This window comes from Balaenoptera musculus, chromosome 3, assembly GCF_009873245.2.
Source record: "Balaenoptera musculus isolate JJ_BM4_2016_0621 chromosome 3, mBalMus1.pri.v3, whole genome shotgun sequence".
NCBI lineage: Eukaryota > Metazoa > Chordata > Mammalia > Artiodactyla > Balaenopteridae > Balaenoptera > Balaenoptera musculus.
Window position 1 is genome coordinate 165,272,838 of NC_045787.1, and position 21,562 is coordinate 165,294,399.

The 21,562-nt window shown below is 55.1% G+C and overlaps 2 protein-coding genes across 2 annotated transcripts in view; one reads left to right on the plus strand and one right to left on the minus strand.

Moving 5' to 3' along the window:
• Positions 1 to 12,932, plus strand: part of FBN3 (fibrillin 3) — a 90,288-nt gene extending 77,356 nt beyond the window's left edge. Inside the window, exons 58-66 of the mRNA XM_036847372.1 lie at positions 324 to 530; positions 1,379 to 1,504; positions 2,059 to 2,181; positions 2,358 to 2,474; positions 7,202 to 7,330; positions 7,419 to 7,538; positions 8,982 to 9,216; positions 9,975 to 10,125; positions 12,600 to 12,932. Of these exons, the coding sequence (XP_036703267.1) occupies positions 324 to 530; positions 1,379 to 1,504; positions 2,059 to 2,181; positions 2,358 to 2,474; positions 7,202 to 7,330; positions 7,419 to 7,538; positions 8,982 to 9,216; positions 9,975 to 10,125; positions 12,600 to 12,932 (1,541 nt within the window). The remainder of the gene's footprint in view (positions 1 to 323; positions 531 to 1,378; positions 1,505 to 2,058; positions 2,182 to 2,357; positions 2,475 to 7,201; positions 7,331 to 7,418; positions 7,539 to 8,981; positions 9,217 to 9,974; positions 10,126 to 12,599) is intronic.
• A 2,662-nt stretch (positions 12,933 to 15,594) lies between these two features.
• Positions 15,595 to 18,170, minus strand: CCL25 (C-C motif chemokine ligand 25). The gene is made up of 4 exons (XM_036848549.1): positions 18,068 to 18,170; positions 16,350 to 16,467; positions 16,138 to 16,274; positions 15,595 to 15,804 (listed from the first exon to the last, which is right to left on the minus strand). The coding sequence occupies exons 1-4, from the start codon at positions 18,138 to 18,140 to the stop codon at positions 15,671 to 15,673; spliced, it is 462 nt and encodes a 153-aa protein (XP_036704444.1). The 5' UTR covers positions 18,141 to 18,170; the 3' UTR covers positions 15,595 to 15,670.
• Between the last annotated feature and the right edge of the window lie 3,392 nt (positions 18,171 to 21,562).

Consider the following 21,562-nt stretch of genomic DNA (forward strand, 5'->3'; position numbering starts at 1 on the left):
CTTTTGCCTCCACGCTGTCCCTTGTTCTCTCTGCGGCCAGAGGGATGCTGCCCTCTGACCTCAGGAAGCCATCCTCTGCAGCCCAGGGGTACCTTTCCGATTTGGGGTCTGCAGCTTCTGCCACAGCCCGGCCCCAGCCCCGAGAGGGCGTTTAACAGCACTAGGCAACCACAGCTTGCAAGATGTCACCCCACGCACTGGCACAGATGCGTCGGAGATGCTGGGAGCCCATGTGTAGACTCTCAACACCGCTGGACGCCACGGGGAAGGGGCACCCAGACAGCTCGTTCCTCCCACCCACCATCCCCACCCGTTCTCTCCAGACACCCGGCAAGGGCCCTGCTTCTCCGAGGTGCTGCAGGCCACGTGCCAGGCTCAGTCCAGTGGCGGCGAGGCGGTCACCAGGGCCGAGTGCTGTTGCGGGGGTGGCCGCGGCTGGGGCCCCCACTGCGAGCTTTGTCCCCTGCCCGGCACTGCCGCCCACAAGAAGCTGTGCCCCCATGGCTCGGGCTACACCGCCGACGGCCGAGGTGGGTGGGGATCTGTTCACGGTTGTGTGTCTGTGCCTCAGCCGGTGTTAGAGTACGTGAGCCAGTGTGTGCACCTCTGTGCTGGCAGGTGTGTGGACCAGCGTGAACCAGAGCCTGTTCGTCGCTCTGCGTGTGTGCATGAACTTGGGTGGGATGGGGGAGCAGGTGTGTGAGCCAGCGTGTGTGTGTGTGTGTCCTTTGTTCTGTGTGTGCGGGCTCATTAGTGAGCGTGTGAGCTGGTGTGCATCCCCCTGTGTGTGCAAGCTGGTTAAAGAGCAGGTGAGCTGGTGTGCATTCTGTGTGTGAGCTTGTCCTTGCGTGTGTGCACGTGCGTGTGTGCATGTGCTAGTGAGGGTGGGAGCCGAGTGAGGAGTACACACCAGAAAGTGGGTGAGAAGGAGTGAGCTGGTTCAGTGATAAGGTCTGTGAGGGTGGGTACGTGTGTGAGCGAGTGTGAGTGTATTTCTGTGTGAGCGTGTCTCATTCAGAGGAGCCCATGAGCGTGTGTCCTTGTGATTCTGCAGAAGCGTCTGAGTGTGTGACTGGTGTGCAATGCTTGTGCGTGCATCTCTGCTTCCATGTATGTGGACGGGGTGCCCTGAGAAGGTGTCACTGATGAGGCTATGGTGTGGGTGTGTCCCCACCACGGGGATCCTCAGCGTCCAGTGGAAGGAGTTTCATTCGCCTCAGGGTGGGGTTCACAGGGGCCAGGCCGCCAGCTCTGGGGTGCCAGGAGGGGAAGCAGAGGCTGGCCTTGCCTCCCGGGAGAGGGCTGGTGGGCCCGAGGGAGGCGGCATGCCCTGGTGACCCAGGGGGGACGGCCCCAGCCGAGCCCTGCTTGTCCTCAGACGTGGATGAGTGCCGTGTGCTCGCTCACCTGTGCCCCCACGGCGAGTGCATCAATAGCCTTGGCTCCTTCCGCTGCCACTGCTGGGCTGGGTACGCGCCTGACACCACTGCCACAGCCTGCGTGGGTGAGCCCCCCGCCCCACCCCCCGAGCCTCTCCATGCAGCGCCTGGCACACACCCCCGTGAAAAAACTGAGACCAGAAGCAAAGCATCCTTGTTTCTTCCCTCCACCCCCAGCCCATATGGACCACTTTCCTCCTGTTCTCTGCTGCATCCTAAGATTTTTCAGTCACATTGTGTAGCAGGTGTTCATCTAAGTCAGGGTCGGCAAATTCCTGCCCGAGGGCTGAGTCCAGCCCTCCGCTTATTTTTGTTAATAAAGTTTTATTGGCACATGGCCACGCCTATTTGTTTCCTTACCCTCTGTGGCTGTTTTCCTACCACAGAGGCAGGGTTGAGTAGCTGGGATTGAGACTGTCTGGTCTGCAAAACCAAATATATTTACTCTCTGGCTTTATACAAAAAAAAAAAAAAAAAAGCCAGTTCCTTGTGTAAGCCCACAGATTCTGGGTAGCTGGGGTCTGGGAAGGAGGCCTCAGCAGGGTGGGGGTAGGGACCCCAGCCCCTGAGCCCCCCAGGAATGTCTGACTGACCCTCCTGAGTGCTGCGTCCCCTCTAGATGTGGACGAGTGCAGCCAGGCCCCCACGCCATGTCCCTTCCTCTGCAAAAACACCGAGGGCAGCTTCCTGTGCGCCTGCCCCCGAGGCTACCTGCTGGAGGAGAACGGCAGGATCTGCAGAGGTGACGTCCCTCTCTCCCCACCCACGCGCCATGGGGCTCTGTCCCTGTCCCCCCCAGGGGCATCTCACACGCTCCCACTGCATGGGGTCGGGTGCCGTCTCCAGGGTGTCTCCCTTGGGAACCCCGCAGTCCCGGCGGGCCCTGCCCTGAGCCCCCTGGGACCCTCTGTGCTGCAGACGTGGACGAGTGCTCCTCCAGGCAGCACAACTGCCAGTTCTTCTGCGTCAACACCATCGGTGCCTTCACCTGTCGCTGTCCCCCTGGCTTCACCCAGCGCCACCAGGCCTGCTTCGGTGAGTCCCCTCGGCCCTCGCGGCTGGTGCTTGGCCCCAGCCTTCACCAAGTAAGTGGCAAATGCACCGTGTGTGCCACACATCGGGGACACAGGGTGATTAGAACAAAGCCCTTGCTCTGTCGCTGCTTACGTCCTGGTGGCAACTGGGACCTCGGTCTCCTTCCTTGCCCTAGGGACCTGGGAGGCCACCCTCAGGAGTCTCTCTGACCTTGGCCCAGGACACCTACCCTCGCCCTTGACCTGCCAAGTCTCTCCCAGAGGGCCTCCCCAGGGTGCCCCCAAAAGCCAAGGGGCTCACGCAATCCAACCGTCACTTCTTAGTGTCTTGTGACCTGGGAGAACCAGACCTCCCTCAAGGGCTGAACCTAGAAGCGGGTGGCTTCATTCAGGCTCCCACGAATCCACTCAGCCAACACCTACTGAACACCTGTGTACCAGGCAGTGCTCTAGACCAGAGCTCAGCAGACGCCAGCCCGCAGGTCAAGCCCGGCCCCCTGCTTGCTTTTGTCAATAAAGTTTTATTGGCACACAGCCATGCTCATTTATTTACGTATTGTCTGTGGCTGCTTTTCCTACAACAGCAGAGCCAAGTAGTTGCAACAGAGTAAAAAATATTTCCTACCTGGCCCTTTACGGAAGCAGTTTGCCTCGTCCTGTTCTAGACCCTGAGGGCACAGCAATTGAACACAAGGGTCAAGCTTGCTGCCTCATGAACCATCCCATCTGTCAGGGAATGACTAGAAACAAACATAACAAATTACCACTGTAGCGTGTTAGAAGGTGATGTGGGACATGAAAGAAAGAAAAAGTAGAAAGCAGGGGAAGGCAATCAGGAGGGCTGCAATATAATTCTATTTTTTAAGTGAGATATAATTGACATGTAACATTATATTAGTTTTAGGTGTACAACATAATGACTCGATATTTATGTATATTGCGAAGTGATCACAATAAGGCTAGTTAGCAGCCGTCATCACATAATCACAAAATTTTTTTCTTGTGATGAGAACTCAATATATACTCTCTTAGCAACTTTCAAACATACAGTACAGTATTATTTTTTTTCTTAACAGATTTTTTAATTTAATTTTTATTTTATATTGGGGTATAGTTGATTTACCATGTTGTGTTAGTTTCAGGTGTACAGCAAAGTGAATCAGTAATACATACACACATATTTATTCTTTTTCAGATTCTTTTCCCATATAGGGTTATTACAGAATATTGAGTGGAGTTCCCTGTGCTATACAGTAGGTCTTCGTTGATTATCTATTTTTTTGTGTGTATATGTTAATCCCAAACTCCTAATTCATCCCTCTCCCTCACCTTTCCCCTTTGGTAACCATAAATTAGTTTTCTAAGTCTGTGAGTCTGTTTCTGTTTTGTAAATAAGTTCATTTGTATCATCTTTTTAGATTCCACATATAAGTGATATCATATAATATCTGTCATTCTCTGACTTACTTTGCTTTGTATGATAATCTCTAGGTCCATCCTTGTTGCTTCAAATGGCATTATCTCATTCAATGCAGTATTATTATTTTATTTTTATTTTATTTTTGGCTGCGTTGGGTCTTCATTGCTCTGCACAGGCTTTCCCTAGTTGCGGCGAGCGGGGGCTACTCTTTGTTGCAGTGTGCGGGCTTCTCACTGTGGTGGCTTCTCTTGTTGTGGAGCATGGGCTCTAGGCGCGCGGGCTTCAGTAGTTGTGGCATGCGGGCTCAGTAGTTGTGGCTCCTGGGCTCTAGAGCTCAGGCTCAGTAGTTGTGGCGCACGGGCTTAGTTGCTCCGTGGCATGTGGGATCTTCCCAGACCAGGGCTCGAACCCGTGTCCCCTGCATTGGCAGGCGGATTTTTAACCACTGTGCCACCAGGGAAGCCCTCAATGCAGTATTATTAACCACAGTCACCATGCTGTACATTACATCCCATGACTTATTTATTTTATAACTAGAAGTTTGTACCTTTGACCACCTTCACCCCTTTCAATCACCCCCCAAACCCTCCTCTGGCAACCACAAGTCTGTTCTCTGTATCTGTGAGCTTGGCTTTCTTGTCTTGTTTTTAGATTCCACATATAAGTGGGATCACACGGCATTTGTCTTTCTCTGTCTGACTGATTTCATCTTAGCAAAATACCCACAAGGTCCAACCATGTTATCACAAATGGCAGGATCGCCTTCTTTTTTATAGCTGAATAATATTCCATTGTACGTATATAACACATTTTCTTTTTTTTTTTTAATTAATTAATTTATTTATTTATTTTTGGCAGTGTTGGGTCTTCGTTTCTGTGCGAGGGCTTTCTCTAGTTGCGGCAAGTGGGGGCCACTCTTCATCGCGGTGCACGGGCCTCTCACTGTCACGGCCTCTCTTGTTGCGGAGCACGGGCTCCAGACACGCAGGCTCAGCAGCTGTGGCTCACGGGCCTAGTTGCTCCACGGCATGTGGGATCTTCCCAGACCAGGGCTCGAACCCGTGTCCCTTGCATTGGCAGGCAGATTCTCAACCACTGCGCCACCTGGGAAGCCCAACACATTTTCTTTATTCATCCATCTTTGGATACTTAGATTATTCCCAGGTCTTGGCTGTTCTGAATAATGCTGCAGTGAACGTAGGGGTGCAGATATCTTTTCGAGTTAGTGTTTTCATTTTCTTTGGATAAATACGCCCAGAAGTGGAATTGCTAGGTGGGCTGCAGGAATAATGGCAAGCCTCACTGAAAGGGGAAAGATTTGAAGGAGGTGAAGGAGTGAGCCGTGTGCATATCTGTGGGAGGAGTGAGCATTCCTAGCCACGAAATGACTGGCATTTCTCCTTTTTCTGTACAGTCAAGTTATTTTCCCTCCTTCCTAAGGTGAGCACACTTACTATGGCATTTGTGTGTGTGCAGCTGTATGCGTGTGCACACAGAGGCTTAGAAGCCCCATGTCCCAATGCCTCTTGTACCCAAGAGAGATTCCAGGTTCCCACAGGGATGTGCCTGGTGTCAAGAATCTCCATACTCAGTAAAGAAGATGTGGTGTGTATATATACAGTGGAATACTACTCAGCCATAAAATAGTATGAAATAATGCCATTTGCAGCAACATGGATGGGCCAAGAGATTATCATACTAAGTGAAGTTAGTCAGACAAAGACAAATACCATATGATATCACTTATATGTGGACTCTAAAATATAATACAAATGAACTTATTTACAAAACAGAAACGAACTCACAGACATAGAGAACAGACCTGTGGTTGCCAAGGGGGAGGGGAGGGATGGAGTGGGAGTTTGGGACTAGCAGATACAAACTATTATATATAGAGTGGATAAACAACAAGGTCCTACTGTATAGCACAGTGAAGTATTGATATATTCAGTATCACTCAATAAACCATAATGGAAAAGAATATATTTATGCATAACTGAATCACTTTGCTGTACACCAGAAACTAATACAACATTGTAAATCAACTATACTTCAATAAAATAAATTTTTAAAACTTAAAAAAAAAAATCTCTATAGTCAAGGAATCCTAAATTAGGGTTCCCCCTAAAAATGTATGGTTCATTCTCCATGACTCCAATCCCAATGCAATTTACCACCATGTGCCATGACCACCATAGCAATGTTGCCTGATAACCAGGCCTGTCTTAGCTCGGGCTGCCATGACAAAATATCATAGACTGGGTAGCTTAAAAAACAGACATTGCTCACAGTCTGGAGGCTCTAAGTCCAAGATTAACATGCTAACAGGGTCAGGTTCTGATGAGGGCCTCTTCCTGGCTTGCAGACGGCCACCTTCCTCCTGTGTCCTCACGTGGTAGGGAGAGAACAAGAGTAAAGCTCTTTGGTGTCTCTTCTTATAAGGGCACCAATCCCATCAGGAGGGCCCCACCCTCATGACCTCTTCTAACCCTAATCACCTCCCAAAGGTCTCGCCTCCTAATACCATCACTCTGGGGGTTAGGGTTTCAACATGGGAATTTGGCAGTGGTGGCATTGGTGGGGGGGGGGACACACACATTCAATCCATAACTCTGGCTGACATCCCACAATTGTCAGGTTTCCATGAGGACAGAGTGCAGCAGTTACCCCAGGTCATTTTCCCACAGAGAAGGAAAAGGGGTTTTGTTAAATCTTTTACTCTTAGGGTGAGCACTGTCCCAGTGCTTCATGTGATTAGGTTAATTTAATTCTCACAAAACACAATGAGGTAGATATTATCATCTCCATGCTACAGCTGACGAAACTGAGGCACAGAGAGGGTAAGTCGGTTGCCCTACGTCACACAGCACTGAGGTGGTAGAGATGAGATTCAAAGTCCTATATGTGCGTGATCTCAAGTGTTTGTGACAGTTCTGTGAAGTGGGAACTGTTATGGATCTCCTTTCACAGAGAGGGAAACTTGAGGCCCAGAGAAGTTAAGATTTGCCTGGGGGACTTCCCTGGCTGTCCAGTGGTTGAGACTCTGCGCTTCCAATGCAGGGGCTGTGTGTTCGATCCCTGGTCTGGGAACTAAGATCCTGCAAGCTGCATGGTGCAGCCAAAAAATATGTGTGTGTGTGTGTGTGTGTGTGTGTGTGTGTGTGTGTGTATATATATATATATATATATATATATATATAAAAGAGATTTGCCTGGAACAGTTGATCAGGTGGTAGGCCTGGTATCGTAGTGCCCGACATGAACCCCCTAACCAGCAGGTGGCCCTGCCCATTCTCTGTCCTCTGCAGACAATGATGAGTGCTTGGCCCAGCCTGGCCCATGTGGCACCCGTGGACACTGCCACAATGCCCCAGGCAGCTTCAGCTGTGAGTGCTATCAAGGCTTCACCCTGGACAGCTCAGGCCATGGCTGCAAAGGTAGAACCGGGCGTTGGGTGGTGTCTAGGCCCTGGGGGTGGTCCTGAGGGCCGCCAGGCAAGCCTTCTCTCCTCTCGGCGTCTCACAGATGTGGATGAATGTGACGGGCCTCATCGCTGCCAACACGGCTGCCAGAACGAGCTGGGGGGTTACCGCTGTGGCTGCCCCCAGGGCTTCACCCCACACTCCCAGTGGGGCCAGTGTGTGGGTGAGCGGCGGGGGCTGGGAGGAAGCCGACCCCCCAAGCAGAATCTGTCCAAAGCGGGCGACTGGGAACTACCCCCATGGCAGGATGTTGGGATAAGCACAACTACCTCAAGGTCCGATGGGCTGGTCTGGAAGGTAGTTAGTTCCCTGCTGCTGGGGAGGCTGGGGAGTCAAGGGTCTGCAGAGTCAGCCTGGCAAAGTGGTGGCCGTTTCTTAGGGAGTGATGGTCTGGAGGGCTCAGTGGAGAAAGATTCTGAGATGGTATCTGTGATCACTGGGAAAGGGGTGCTGGGATTGATTAGTGACGTCTGCCATGGATGTGGCAACGGAAATGGGTGCGTGCATGCTGCATCTTTTGTCATAGCTGTTGCAGACGCCCTTGGTTTGGGGGACTAGCCTTCTGCCTTCCCTCCAACCTTCCCCACTGCACCCTTCTGTTTGCTGCTCCGGGGCCTCCCAATGACAGCCTCATCCTCACCACCTCTCTTTGTTCCTCCTCTGCAGTCTGGCCTTCACTCTGTACCCATGTAGGGACCACTCTCCTGCATCCTCTCCATCACCTCTCCTCAGATTTCGCCTTCCACCTCCTCTGCTCTGGGCACCACTGCCTGCCCCTCCTGGACTCTCCACCCACGGCCTCTGTGACTCGGCTTTCCCCTCCCTCCCACTGCCTCGGCACTGCCTTCTCTCCAGCTCCTCCTCCTGCCCCTCCTGGTGGGTCCTCAGCTAAGTTCTCCGTCTTTTCCTCTGTCCCACGGCATTCGTCCCTTGGGGACCCTGCAGACCATTGCCTCTGCTGCCAATCCCTCTTTCTCAGCCTACTCCACATAGTCACTCATTCATTCCTTCGGCGACAGTTTGCCCAGGACCCGTGGATACGGAAGTGAGCCGAGATCAGACTCCATCCCTGCCCTCCCATTGTCCACTCTTTCGGGGGAGACAGGGATTAATTAGGCCAGTGGTTCTCAGCTGGGCACCGTTTTGAAGTGTCTTGGAGACATTTTTGATGGTCACAACTGGGCGCTGGGTGCTCCTGGCATCTAGTGGGTGGGCACCAGGGGCCCTGCTCAACACCCTGCAGGGTGCAGGACGGCCGCCATCACAGAGACTGAAACGGCCCCTAATGAAAACAGTGCTGAGGTGGGGAAACCTTGTTCTAGACCATCCACTGTTGAACATTCCTGGGAAGTTCTGAGAAATGCTTCAAAGGAGAATTACAGGATGGGGGGGCGGGGATGGGGGGGGCGGATAAAGGAGTGTAGGGGACAGCAGACCTGGTCCAGAGGCTCACCGGGAGCTTGATGGAGGTATTGACATTGGCCTTGGGCTCTGAAGGAGGAACCAGAGTTGCCACGTGAGGACGGGAGGGATGCAGGTGGAGGGATCTGGAGATGCGAAGGCTGTCCCCTGCCCCTCCCCCCGTCCTCCCCCTCCCCCTCCACAGACAAGAACGAGTGTGTCCTGTCACCCGCGGCCTGTGGCAGCGCCTCCTGCCACAACATGCTGGGCGGCTTCCGCTGCGTCTGCCCCTCCGGCTTTGACTTCAACCAGGCCCTCGGGGGCTGCCAGGACGTGGATGAGTGTGCGGTGCGGGGCGGCCCCTGTAGCTACAGCTGTGCCAACACCCCCGGCGGCTTCCTGTGCGGCTGCCCCCGAGGCTACTTCCGGGCTGGGCAAGGGTGAGGGGCTTGAGCGGGGTGGACACAGACACCCGAACCCTGGGCGTGCACGCGTGCACGCACACACACACGGGCCTGTGCACACGTTCACGTACATACGTGTGCATGGAGAAATGGGTGCAGTGGACTTCCCCGGTGGTCCAGTGGTTAAGACTCTGCGCTTCCACTGCAGGGGGCGTGGGTTTGATCCTGGTCGGGGAGACCCTAAGATCCCACATGCTACACACGCCGCGTGGCCAAAACAAAACCAAAACCAAAACAAAACACAGAAATGGGTGCAGAGGCCCAGTGGCACCTGTACCTGTGGATGCACAAGCTCACACCCCACGTGGAGTAATTGTCCTGTATGTGCTTAGTGCAGGATGCACGCCTCCCTGTAATACACGTGAGTGTGTGTGAGGCTCACACCTGTGCCAACATGCCCAGGCACCCTCATTCATATATCCCAATGTGCACATGCGTGCAAGCGCATGTCAGCATCCAGGGTGCACGCAGGCTCATACACGCATACGCCCCTGGGTACACTCAGGTACATCCTACACCCCTGCATGCATGCAGGTTCACACCTACACCCAGGAAAGCCAAGGGATGCACACACACACGTGTAGGCACATGCAAATCCACACTGGCACCTTGGTACACTCGTAGTTGCCCCCACGGGCAGAGTGGCTCCAAATGGAGTGTAGGGGGTGGGAGGGTGGGAGGGGAGGTCCCGTCAGCCTGCCCCTGAAGACTTGCCCACCCCTGTCCTGGCCCAGGCACTGTGTCTCTGGCCTGGGCTTCAGCCCTGGACCTCAGGATGCCCCAGATGAGGAGGAGCCGCTCTCACCCGAAGCCTGCTATGAATGCAAGATCAACGGCCAGCCCCCTCGTGACCGGCCACGGCGCAGCCCCCATGGGGGCTATCAGGTGCCATGGGGAATGCACTGGGCATGGGGCACAGTGAGTGGCAGGGACAGCCAGGGAACCGGCCAGGGGTAAGAGGACCAGGCTCCATGTCACAGCTTGTCCCCTAAATCATGGTGCCTTTCTGGGTCTTCCTGTAGTTCCTCAGCCTGAGGATTCCCCTTGGGAGCTCTCTGGGGGACACAGGCCCCCAAGCACCCCACCTTGCTCCAGATGAGAAGTCAGGCATCTCCCACACAGGCCCTGGGTGTGATGCCTCCCGTGGATCCCTTCCATGGAGCTTCAATGCAGGAAAAATGCCTTGGGCCCCCCAACCCTGCCTGCACCCTGGAACTTGTCACCTGTCACCTCCTGGCTGGCACAGCCCTCCCTCAGAGCCCCTCTGGATTTAGCACCAATAGCGCTCAGAGCAGCTAGCTTAACCCCTTCCATCATCTCCTTTCTTCAGACCCTCTGCACCTCTTTCCTGCACCCACAATGCTCCTGGAGCTATGCTCAGGCCTCCTGAACGCTCCTTGTCTCTCCCCCACCCCACCCGCCGTGCTCTCAAGAACAGTAGAGCAGTCCTGTGATTTAGTCCCTCTGTCCCCTGGGGCCACTCCAGCTATGACCCTGACCCCACCAGGTTGTGCAGGGAGGGCAGTTTTGTCACAAATTCAGCTTGCTTGTCCTTCAGCTGAAAAGTCCTTGAGGCCACTGCTGGCTGGTCTTGCCACTATCTCCCAAAGAATCTGAAAGCTAAACATTTATTAAGCACCTGCTGGATACACGTGCTGCTCCAAGCATTCTGCATTCATTCACAACCTCTCAATGTTTACAACAGCCCTGGGAGGTGGAGGTACCACTATTATCCTCATTTTACAGATGGGGAAACTGAGGCTCAGAGAGGTTAGGTCACATGCCCAAGTTATAGAACTAAAAACTGGCAGAGCAGGATGGCAGTCATCCCGGGCCCCTCTGCACCCACCACCTTCTGAGGTCATTACTTTCTGTTATTTCAAAAAAAAAAATCACTGAGCACAGAAGCCATTACCCACATCTGGAACCAAACTCCTTCACGCCATAGATTTTACTGAACACCTACTGTGTGCTGGACTCATAGTGAACAACCAAAAAAATGGAGCAACAGTGAACAACACATAAAACACACACACACACAAAAAGTCCCTGTCCCCATAGGACTGATATTCTAATAGAGAGACAGACAAGAAATATGTAAAACACATCTTATTTTGTAACGCGATAAATATGATACATGATAAATGCTATGGGGAAAAAAATGAAGGCAGAAGTGGGACAGGAATGCTGGGTCTGAGGGGCTCTCAATAGTAGATTATCTAAATATGAATGTTCCTTTGCTTTCCTTTTCCTTCTAGTTGTTTCCCCTTTCTGGGAAAAAGAGTGTGTGTACATATTATTCCCATTGTTACTGTTATTTTTGTAAGCATCACAGGGATAGGGCCCAGTGTCTTTCAGGTTTGCCACTGTGTCACCAGCCCTTGCTACTCAGTAAGAGTGAGTGGAGAGGTTGTCAAGGCTCCTGGCATGGACACAAGCAGATCTGGGCAGAGGCAGGCTGGGTCCTGTGGCTTTGCCTGCAATACCCACGGATTGCCAGCAGGTGTCAGTAAGAGCACATGTCTGAGCAGCAGTCCTGGTGAAGGTCTGGGAAACAAGAATAGTTTTCACTTTCATGCAACAGCAAAACACTCCATCAGCATGTAAATTAGGCAGAACAGACAGCTCTGCCCAGAGCAAAGAATAAGAAAGCACAGATAACCTCCTGTGGGATTGGATACATCACCCAGCCCCCATCAGCCTGCCTTTGAGGTTTGCTGGCTTATTCAGGGCTCTGTCCGGCTGCCAGGACCAGGAAGCATTCCGAGGAGCTCAGATAAAGAGGGGTTTGTCATCTGCACACAGGGGGGCTCTCAGAGAGCCCAGATGCAGGAAGTGCAGCCGGCCTCCAGGAACCGGATAGCTACTGAGCATCTCCTCTGTATGGCCCAGCAGGGTCTTGTGTTTCTCTCGCTGTGTCTGGGGCTGGCTCGTGCTGCAAGGCCCTTGGTCATAATTCCAGCCACCCCAGACCACCTTTGAGTGACCTTGGGTGCTTTGGGGCCAGATGCCATCTGACTGCCTCCCAGTCTGGGTATCTGAGAGAAAATTCTCCATTTCCTCCACCAGGCTGGCCGGGATCTAACTAAGGCCCCTCAGTTGAAACAAGGGGTCTGGAGTCAGCCTGTGAAAAAGTTTGCTTGCCACCTGGGAACTAGCCTCCACCTCCATCCTCTACTATAGCCCAAGCTGACCATTGGCCTTGTGGGTGGGGAGGGCTAGACAGGAGTCAAGGGCAGGGAGTGGTCCGTGTTTTCCTCCATTTTAGAGATTGCCTAAAATTCTCCTCTTGGCCCCCTACCCACCGCATTCTGATTTCTCCCAGCCCCTGCCATCATCCACCTGGTCTTTCTCCCCAGGCGAGCCTGGCCAGCCTTGATTCGGAGGCTCCGCTGACCTTGGGCCTGAACCTCTCCGGCCTGGGCCGGGCCGAGCACATCCTGGAGCTGCGGCCGGCGCTGGAGGGTCTGGGGGGCCGTGTCCGCTACATCATTGCCCGTGGCAACGAGCAAGGTTTCTTCCGCATGCATCACCTCCGCGGCCTCAGCTCCCTGCAGCTGGGGCGTCGGAGACCGGGGCCTGGAACCTACCAGCTGGAGGTGGTGAGCGTGGCTGGGGCCTGGGGCACCCAGCCAGAGTGGGGGCCGGCAGGCCGGGCCTTGCGGCTAAAGGTGCAGCTGCAGCTCATGTAGTCCAGAGGCACCCATGCCTCCCACCTGGCCCCAGGCCCCTCCCGCAGCCCGCTTTCCAGACTCACCACCTCGGCACTGCCCCGCCCCTGCCTCCTTCCACAGGATGTCACTCTGTTTGCTATACCCCTTCCCCACCCCCCCGCCCCCAAGAGACCCTTGACAAGCCCTGGCGTCGATGGGCCCCAGGGTCCCTATGTGGTCCTCCTCTCCAGAGGCGGGAGATTCTAGAGCTGGGAGGGATCAATCCCTGGCGGCAGTGGCCGACCAGGTGGAACCCCAAAACTCAGGAAGAGCGAAATGCTATCCTATGACCTCAAGCTAGCCCAGCCTCTATCCGAGGGACCCCACCATTCGGTGTTTCCTAGAGACAGCTGGCAGCTGCTGTGGCCTGCCCCCTCCACTTCAACGGCCAGGGTCAAGGAGGGCCCTGGGTTTCACTGTATCTGGTCAGTCTCAGGCTTAAACTTCTGCACTGCATGGGGGCTCAGCCCTGGGGGTTGGCGGGACATGGGAACAGCTGGCTAGGGTGGGCCTAGGGCTCGTCCCTCCCAGCAGAAGGGCCCACGGGGCCCCAGCCAGAGTTGCTGACATGCAGCCATGTTCGTCCCCACGGGGAGCTGGGCTAGGGTTCTGAGGATGCTTTTCTATCAGAAGTAGAGACAACAATAAAGTTATTTTGGGTTAAGTCTGTCCCTTGGCAAGTTCTGGCAGTAAGTAGACGCTGCCCTTGGCAGGGCCGGGCAAGGCTCACGTGGCGGGGGAGCAGGAGGCCCCAGGAGGGCAGCAGCTTTGGAAAGGATGTACTTCTGCCTAGGGTTCCGAAGAGAAAGTGTGTACGGGAGAGGTGGGTGAAGACCATCCTGCACCTGGGGGTGGGGGACACCATCCCAGGTGCAGGTAGGTTCTGCCAACTTCAGACCTGGGAGTTTGGCACGAAGCCAGGCTGCAAGTGGCAACCATTGGATCCCTTGTGGGTTCACCATTACTGATAATAATGGCTCATGATCCCTGACCCCATTCTATGTACCAGGCACCATTCTAAGTACTGTACAATTACTGACCCATTCAGTCCTTGTGACTGAGTCCAAGCTCATACCACTCGCCACACGACAGGCCAGTAAATCGAGAGACGAGTTGTTGGGACAAGGACTAGCGACTTTATTCGGAAAGCCAGCAAACCGAGAAGGTGCTGGACTCGTGCCCCAAAGAACCATCTTGCCTGAGTTAGAATTCAGGCTTCTTTTATACAAAAAGGGGAGGGAGTGAAGTCAAACCAATTTCCTTGTTCTGGTCAGCTTCTGGAGGGGATGTGTTCATTTCTTCCTTCCTGCAGACATTCACAGGTGGGCCTGGCCTGGATATTTCCTGTGAGCTAAACAAAGGTATTTTAGCTTAGTGCTCATTACCTGGGAAGCAGGGTTCCTGGCCCAAGATGGGCCATTATGTATAATTTAAGCTTATAGGCAATATCCCTTTAGTGGTTAACTTGTAATAGAATATAAAAAGTTCTTCCCTATTACATCATCACTATGACCCCATGGAATCGATACTGTTTTTCTCATCCCCATTTTACAGATAGGAAAACTGAGGCTCAGAGAGGTTAAGTGACTTGGCCGAGGTGACACCAGATTACAGGTAGAAGAACCAGATTCAAAGGTGGGCAGCCATGCCAGTGTCCTGGCTCCAGGTTGCACTGGATCTATTGAATTTGATGGCTGAGCTCAGTGGATGGGATACTCACTGTGTTAACATGTAGCTTGTGCGTGTGCTGTATGTCACAAACGGCAGTGTATTTAGTCCCCACAAACTTGTATGAGGCAGGCAGTGTTATCATCTCTGCTTTACAGCGGGGAGACCGAGGCGCAGAAAGTTTATGGCATCTGCTCTGGGTACCCGCACAGTGTAGTGGGGCCTGGAAGTTCCTTTGAGTCTGCACCCTGGCCCCAGGCCCCAGTGCTCAGCACCCCAGGCTGAGAGCACAGATCCTGGGGTGGGAGGGGATCACGTGGGTTTCAACACAGGCTGGGGACTCGCACCCCACGATGAAAGGTGACAGAGACAGGAATGACGTCCCACCAATGGTTTATTTAAAAGTTACAGAGAAGCACATCCTGGGAGAGAACTGAAGCTTTGCAAAGACCCAGAGGGACACAGGCAGGTGTGTCCCTACAGGTAGGCAACTATAGTGATGGTTCTTTCCAAGAATCGTTGCCCAGGCAGGTATGACTCTGGTGCCTGGAGCAGGCACGGGGCTTGAAATAACAGAGCTCCCTTGTTCCAGCTATCTGAGGAGCAGGAGGTAGCAGGGTGACAGGGAGGGAACTGATGCAGCCTCAGGTGCGGGGACTGAGATTTGCCCTGAAGCACAGAGGGGCTGGGGCGGTCGAGGCTGCAGGGTGATAACTGTGGCATACAGAGGTCCAGCCCATCTCATGCTGGCTGATCCTAGAGAAGTGCGGGCTCATGGTCCTGCAGGAGGGACGGGAGGGGGGCTGGAGTGGAGTCGGGGGCCCTGAAGTTTTCGGTCCACACACTTGGCGTTTCATTTGAGCACTTGCCGGAGCCCCCTGGGCCGGAGCAGGGTAATGAACAGTCCTCTAGGACCCTCCCGTGTGAATCTGTGGGGCTGACCACAGAGCCAGCCCTCCGTGGTCCTGGAGGTGAGTCCTCTGACCCAGTCTGGACTGATCAGGAGCCCTCATTCCTCAGGAGTGATGAGGGGAGGAATGGTCACATGCTCAAGCGTCCTGACCTGGATTAGCTGTTGTCAGGAGGGAGGTTTTCCTCTTGCTGCTTCTGGTGGGACCACTAAACTTCGACCATGGTAGCGTGGAGGTTCCAGAGCTCAACTTCCTCACCCCAGAATGAGGGACTGTCAGAGAGAAGGCAAGAGAAATAGATAAGAGCTCCACCAATACCTTTGGAACACCTGGATCCAGCCCAGCCTGATGCCGCCCGTTGGGTGGTTATTTGAGCCAATGAGTTTCCCATTTGCTTGTATTTTCCATCTCTAGCAATTGCAGGTGTCTCGACTAAAAGAGCTGCACGTTCACTCAGCCTCCCACTCACAAGCCACTGACTCTTCTTGGGGTGCAGGCAGCTGTCAGATGCTGGCCTGCCATCCCCTCCTTTGGGGGTTGAGAAGCTCAGGGGCCCGCAGCAGGGAGGGTGGGCCCCTTAGATTTTGGGCTGGGGTCTCACCCACCTTGGAAGTTTCTCCGGGTGCCGTGGTGGGGCTTTAACTGGGTCTTCCTCCGAGCATCCAGGATCTTCATCCCAATCTGCACCCACCTGGTCCCTGGCTTCCCACACACCATCTTGTTTTTGTGGGGGAAGAAGAATCTGCAGGGATGGGGGTGTAAGCGGGGAGCAAAGTTGCGTGAGAGTCCCCACCCCCTCCCCCATGGTCCCACTCACATCACTGCAGGCAGGTTGCAGCTCCCGCTCACGTCCTGGCGATGGTAACTCTGGGCGTACCGGAGCATGGACCGTCTTGCTGGGCCGTGGTAGGCCAGGCAGCAGTCCTCAAAAGCACCTGCGACCACACAGCCGCCCACAGGCTCGCGTCTCTACGCGTGCGTGTGCGGCTGCGCATGCGCTCTTCAGGAACGCCCACAGCCTTGGGCACCCGCGAGCCCGCACGCCCGCCACAACCGTCCCACGCCCTGTGGAGGCCCGGGGACAGCCCAGACGGTAAGGAGGCCGTTCGGCTCACCTTTGGTCCTTGATAAGGGGACAGGAAGCGGGAGTTGGAGAGGGCCCCGCAGGCCCCCGCTGGGTAGGGCCCAGGACCACGAAATAAATGGGGGACCAAGGCCATTTCCATTCCTGCTCTGGGTCGGAGGGCAAGGAGGGGCTGCAGCGCCCTGAGAAGGGGAGGGGGGCGTGGTTGGAGGAGGAGGAGGTGCTGGTGCCAGAAGGTTCTGGAAGAATGAGCAGGTGGAATGAGCAGAGGATGAATTAATGTGGAGACGGTGCTGGGCCTTCAGGGTCCTCTGGGATCCGTCCCTCTGCCCACCCGTGCCTCCAGGGGCCACATCTCAGTTCTGGGAGGGCCGTGGGGAGGGCTTGGAGGCTCCCTCCATCCCCCACCTTGACCCCGAGAGCAAGGGGCGGTGGAGTCAGATGGACCCTGTGTTGCAGTGCCAGGCAGGCAGTTCCCCGGGGCTGGGGGCCCCGCTGACCTCAGGATCAAAGGGCACAGGCTGGGCCTGGCGCCTGAAATGGGCCTCTAATAGCAGGACAATGGGAACGAAGCCCAGCCCCCTCCTGGGCAAAGGGTAAGGTCTGCTGGGGGCAGGGCTAGGGCCTCTCAGACCTAATGAGGGGCAGGTGGGTGGGGCCATGGGGCTTCCACCTGCCCAGGGGCCCTGCTTGGCCAGCTACTGGGGCTCAGCTGCCTCCTCGGGCCCACCGGGATGCAGAACACAGCGGCAGAGCTGGGGGACACTGGGGGCATCCAGAATAACGTTTGGTCACCAATATCCTCAAATGCCTACGCTAGGGAGAGGAGGAGAGGAATTCCCCATTGATAACAGTAATGGTTATCAATGTTGCTGCCAGGCACTGGGCCAAGAGTTTTGCAGGAATCAGCCCATCGGATCCTCATGTCCCGTCTCTGCAACAGGAGTTTGGAGCCCCACTTTGCCGATGAGGAAACTGGGGCTCATAAACGCTGAGTAGCAACTCTCAGCCGGACCGCACAGATAGCCGGAGTAGGGGAAGCTGAGATGGAGACCCATGTTTGTTGGTCTCCCAGGTTCTGATCTCAACCCCTACCCCTGGCTCTGCAGGTTCAGGTCACTGCAGTGTGTCCCTGGGGGTAAGTGGCCCCACTCTGCACAGTCCCTGGGCTGGCTGGAGTCCAGAGGGAGGCCTTGGGTCATGGACTGTGGAGGAGCCACCCAGGGGCTCTGAAAGGAGGGGCTGAGGACCATGCACCCCTAAGGAGCTGCACAAATGCTGGGAGTTTTCGCATGCCTGCTGGGGGGAGCTGGCCACCCGAGAATGAATTCAATGGTGATGGGATGGGGGAGGCTTCTGGAGGAGGAGACAGGCACATGCTAGGGGAGGCACGAGAAGGATGGGGAGAGGGGCACTCCAGGGGGGAGGGTAGGTATTGTCTGAGACAGTACCTTGAGCGTGGACAGTGGGAGCCCAGGCACCCACGAAGCAGGCCACCAGGCAGACCAGGAGCCACGGATTCATAGTGCAGGCTGGTCCTCCTCCTCCGGCGCCTTGAGGGTTAACTAGGAAGGGGGGGTAGGTGGTTGATGAGGACCCAACATGGGCAGTGGCAGGCATGGGAGCACCCCCATCTCAAGCCAGGGCCCTCTGCAAGGGAGGCAGGTGGCATAGGATGGGGACAAGTGTGCTGGAGGGACCTGCTGCTGGTCGGAGGGGGGAGGACTCACCAAAGCCAGTGGGGTCCCTGGAGCCGGTACCTGCTGAAGTGGACCCAAGCTCTCCTGCCTGCCAGGCCAGCAGGCTTCACCCTTTATAGATGGAGCCCCGCCCTGCCGCTCCCTCCCCACCTCCTCTCCCTCTCCACCCCCTGGCTTCTCCCTCCCGCCCTGCCCTCCTCTGTTCTCCCCATTTCTTTCTAGCTCCTCTCTCCAATGTCAGGATGCACCTGTTGGAAGTTGGGTGCGAGGGGGCAAAAGGACCCAAATCAAAGAGCTGGGCAGGAAACAATGACACCTTCAACTTAGTACTCGGATGGGGGGGACGGACAGGGATTTGGCTCCTTCAGTGATGAGAGGTGGACGGGTGCAGGTGGACAGACGCAGCCTTGACCTCAACCAGCCCGCTTGAAGGCTCACGTGCCCCCTATCCCAGGCCCCTCAGCCAGCTTTCTCCCTGAAGGGTCCTTTCTCCTCCTTGTCCTGGCCCCTCTCTTGCTGCACCTCTAGGTGGATACTGGCTTCCCAGGGGCAGGACCCAGGCAGCCTAGAGCGGGGGGACAGCCTCCGCCTTTGCTCCCCACTCCCAAGCCGCCTGTTGCCATGGGGCCCGGACTTCACCGCATTTTTCTCTCCTTCGACACAATGGGATGACTTATCGTGTCACAGAAAAGCCCTGTTTTTGAGAACAGGCAAACCCATAGAAATAGAAAGTAAAATCAGTTGTTGCCATGGGCTGGGAGGAGGGGAGAATGGGGGAGGGGGTGAGGGCGAAAGGGAAGGTATGGGTTTCTTTTTGCTCTGAAATTAGATGGTGGTGATGGTCAAGGGACTCTGAGAATATAGTAAACACCACGGAATGGTACACTTTCAATGGGTGATGTCGGTGAAGATAATATTAAGATTAGAAAGGAGTTTGGGGACTTCCCTGGTGGCGCAGTGGTTAAGAGTCCACCTGCCAATGCAGGGGACACGGGTTCAATCCCTGGTCTGGGAAGATCCCACATGCCGCGGAGCAGCTGAGCCCATGCACCACAACTACTGCTCTCTAGAGTCCGCGAGCCACAACTACTGAGGCCTGCGCGCCCTAGAGCCCGTGCTCTGCAGCAAGAGAAGCCACCACAATGAGAAGCCCGTGCACCACAATGAAGAGTAGCCCCCGCTCCCCGCAACTAGGGAAAGCCCGCGCGGAGCAACGAAGACCCAACAAAAAACAAATTAATTAATTTAAAAAAAAAGAAAAGAATAGAAAGGAGTTTTATTTGAGCCAAACTGAGGACTAGACCAGAAGCCCGCTTCCCAGATTACTCTGAGAAACTGCTCTGGAGAAGCAGGGTTTTCAGGGCAGTTTTATATCTTGTCAGAACAAAGAATATTAAACAAGTCGGGGAGACATTTCTTCAAGGTTTCAGAAAAACAGACCAGCATGTACACAGCAAGTCAGTATGACCTTGGCACCTGGAAGGGAGTCTTATCATCAAAGGAGGACCAGCCGTGGCATCCCAGGAAGAGGGGTTTTAATCTTTATTTTTAACATGGACATTCTTTACTTCTGGTCAATGTGCCCTTTTCTTTAATAATTAAAGCAGACTGCAGTGTATGTTTGATAGGCCACAAACAGGCTATTTTAGTTAGCATGAAATGCAAGTTAACTCATGTATAAGCCAGAATGGCTTCCCTATATCTCAATATGTAAAAATTTCTTTTATCAGTGCAATGTATGGAACATGAATTTTCCCTAATATTACATTGAGAATAATCTCAATAAAACTGTTATTAACGACCACAACAATAAAGCAATGCTCCGGTTTTGGAAGAAAAGCGGGAGCCCCAGGTAACCACGCAGGCAGGAAGCAAAGCAAAACCCATCTGGAAGTAGTTCCTTTTTCTCCTGGGTTAGCGCGGCCCACCCGGAACAGGGGTGTGGGGATCTGGGTGGCGGGGTGGGGAGCGTCGGGGAAGGGGAAGGGGGTTCTGCAGAGAGCTCGCAGCTGATTGCTTTTAACTTTTTATTGTCCGCATCCTTAGCTATGGACCACCCTGAGTATTTATGACACTCTGTACCTCTTTCTCATCTCTCGCGCTCCACCAGGAGGCCCTGTCAGGGGCTGGGGCACGCCACCCACTCCCTGGGGTCTGGCCGGGTGGGTGGGGCTTAGCACAGGGGGCGGGGCCTGATGAAAGGCACTGGGCGCCGGGGCGGGGCTTTCTCTGTGGGGCTTAGGCCAGGCCGGGGCTTACGGGCCCCGCCCCGCCCCTCCAGAGCCGCGGAGACTCGCGGCCAGGGTAGCGGTCCTGTGCCGGCGGCAGTGGCTGCTCCCGGGGTGGGTGAGGCTGGGCCAGGACGCGGCTCCGCGTGGCTGAGGGCGTGGGGACGCGGCGTGGCGGGCCGGGGCCAGCCTCCCCGCTGCGGCCCACTGCCCCTGCCTGCCCCGCCAGCGGTCAGCGGCCAAGACGTGGCGTTACGAAACCTTGGCTGAGGACCCCCGTGAGCGAGCCCACCTCCCTGCACCTCACAGTTTGTCCCACCGGCAGACTTAACGGGGAGGAAGGGGTGAGAGGAACCAGCACGCGCGCGGGGCAGACAGGGATTGTGCGCTCTTGGACCCGGCTCAGAACCCAGGTGTCCCGGCAGTGGACAGGATGCTTAGGGACCAAAGGCTCTGGGTTGAAACCCAGAGTTTGGAGGACCGCAGTTGCTTCACGGTCAGGGCTAAATTGGGAGAGGGGAAGCCTCCATTCCTACAGCTGCTGGAGGCATTAAGGGTAAACTGCTTCCAGCAAGGGGACTCTCTTCTCCGCACGTGTGAACCGGGCACAGAGGACAGACGCTTCCTCCCGGTCACCAGCTCAGAGCATGGGGCCGTTGTGCGTGGCCTCCAGCCTGCAGCTGAGCCAGACGCAGGGGCTGACCACACCCCAAGGACTGCAGGGCAGGCTGCAGTGCCCCCGGGGTGGGGGAGGGGTGGGCAAGGGCACAGCTCAGCTCAGGGCGCCTCTAGTGGGTGCACACAGATGGCTGTACTGCAGAGTGGGGCAGCCAGTGGGCTTGGTGAGGGGAAATTCCAACCACTGCCTTTGGAGTGAGCTCCTCTGGGGAGGACTGAATACCGGCTCCCTCTCATTTCTCTGCTGGAGGAACTTCCCAGGTGCTCAACCGTTGACCCACTTTTACAGAGAAGGAGACCGAGGGTCAGAGAGGCCAAGTCGGACTTCCCTGGCGGTCCA

Bases quoted from the DNA above. Each gene is read 5' to 3' on its own strand.
- CCL25 (XM_036848549.1), bottom strand. From the start codon at position 18,140: ATGAATCCGTGGCTCCTGGTCTGCCTGGTGGCCTGCTTCGTGGGTGCC. The intron at 16,468-18,067 runs GTACTGTCTCAG...GTGTGGTCGCAG, and splicing joins TCCCACTGTCCACGCTCAAG to GTGCTTTTGAGGACTGCTGC. The intron at 16,275-16,349 runs GTGAGTGGGACC...CCATCCCTGCAG, and splicing joins TGCAACCTGCCTGCAGTGAT to ATTCTTCTTCCCCCACAAAA.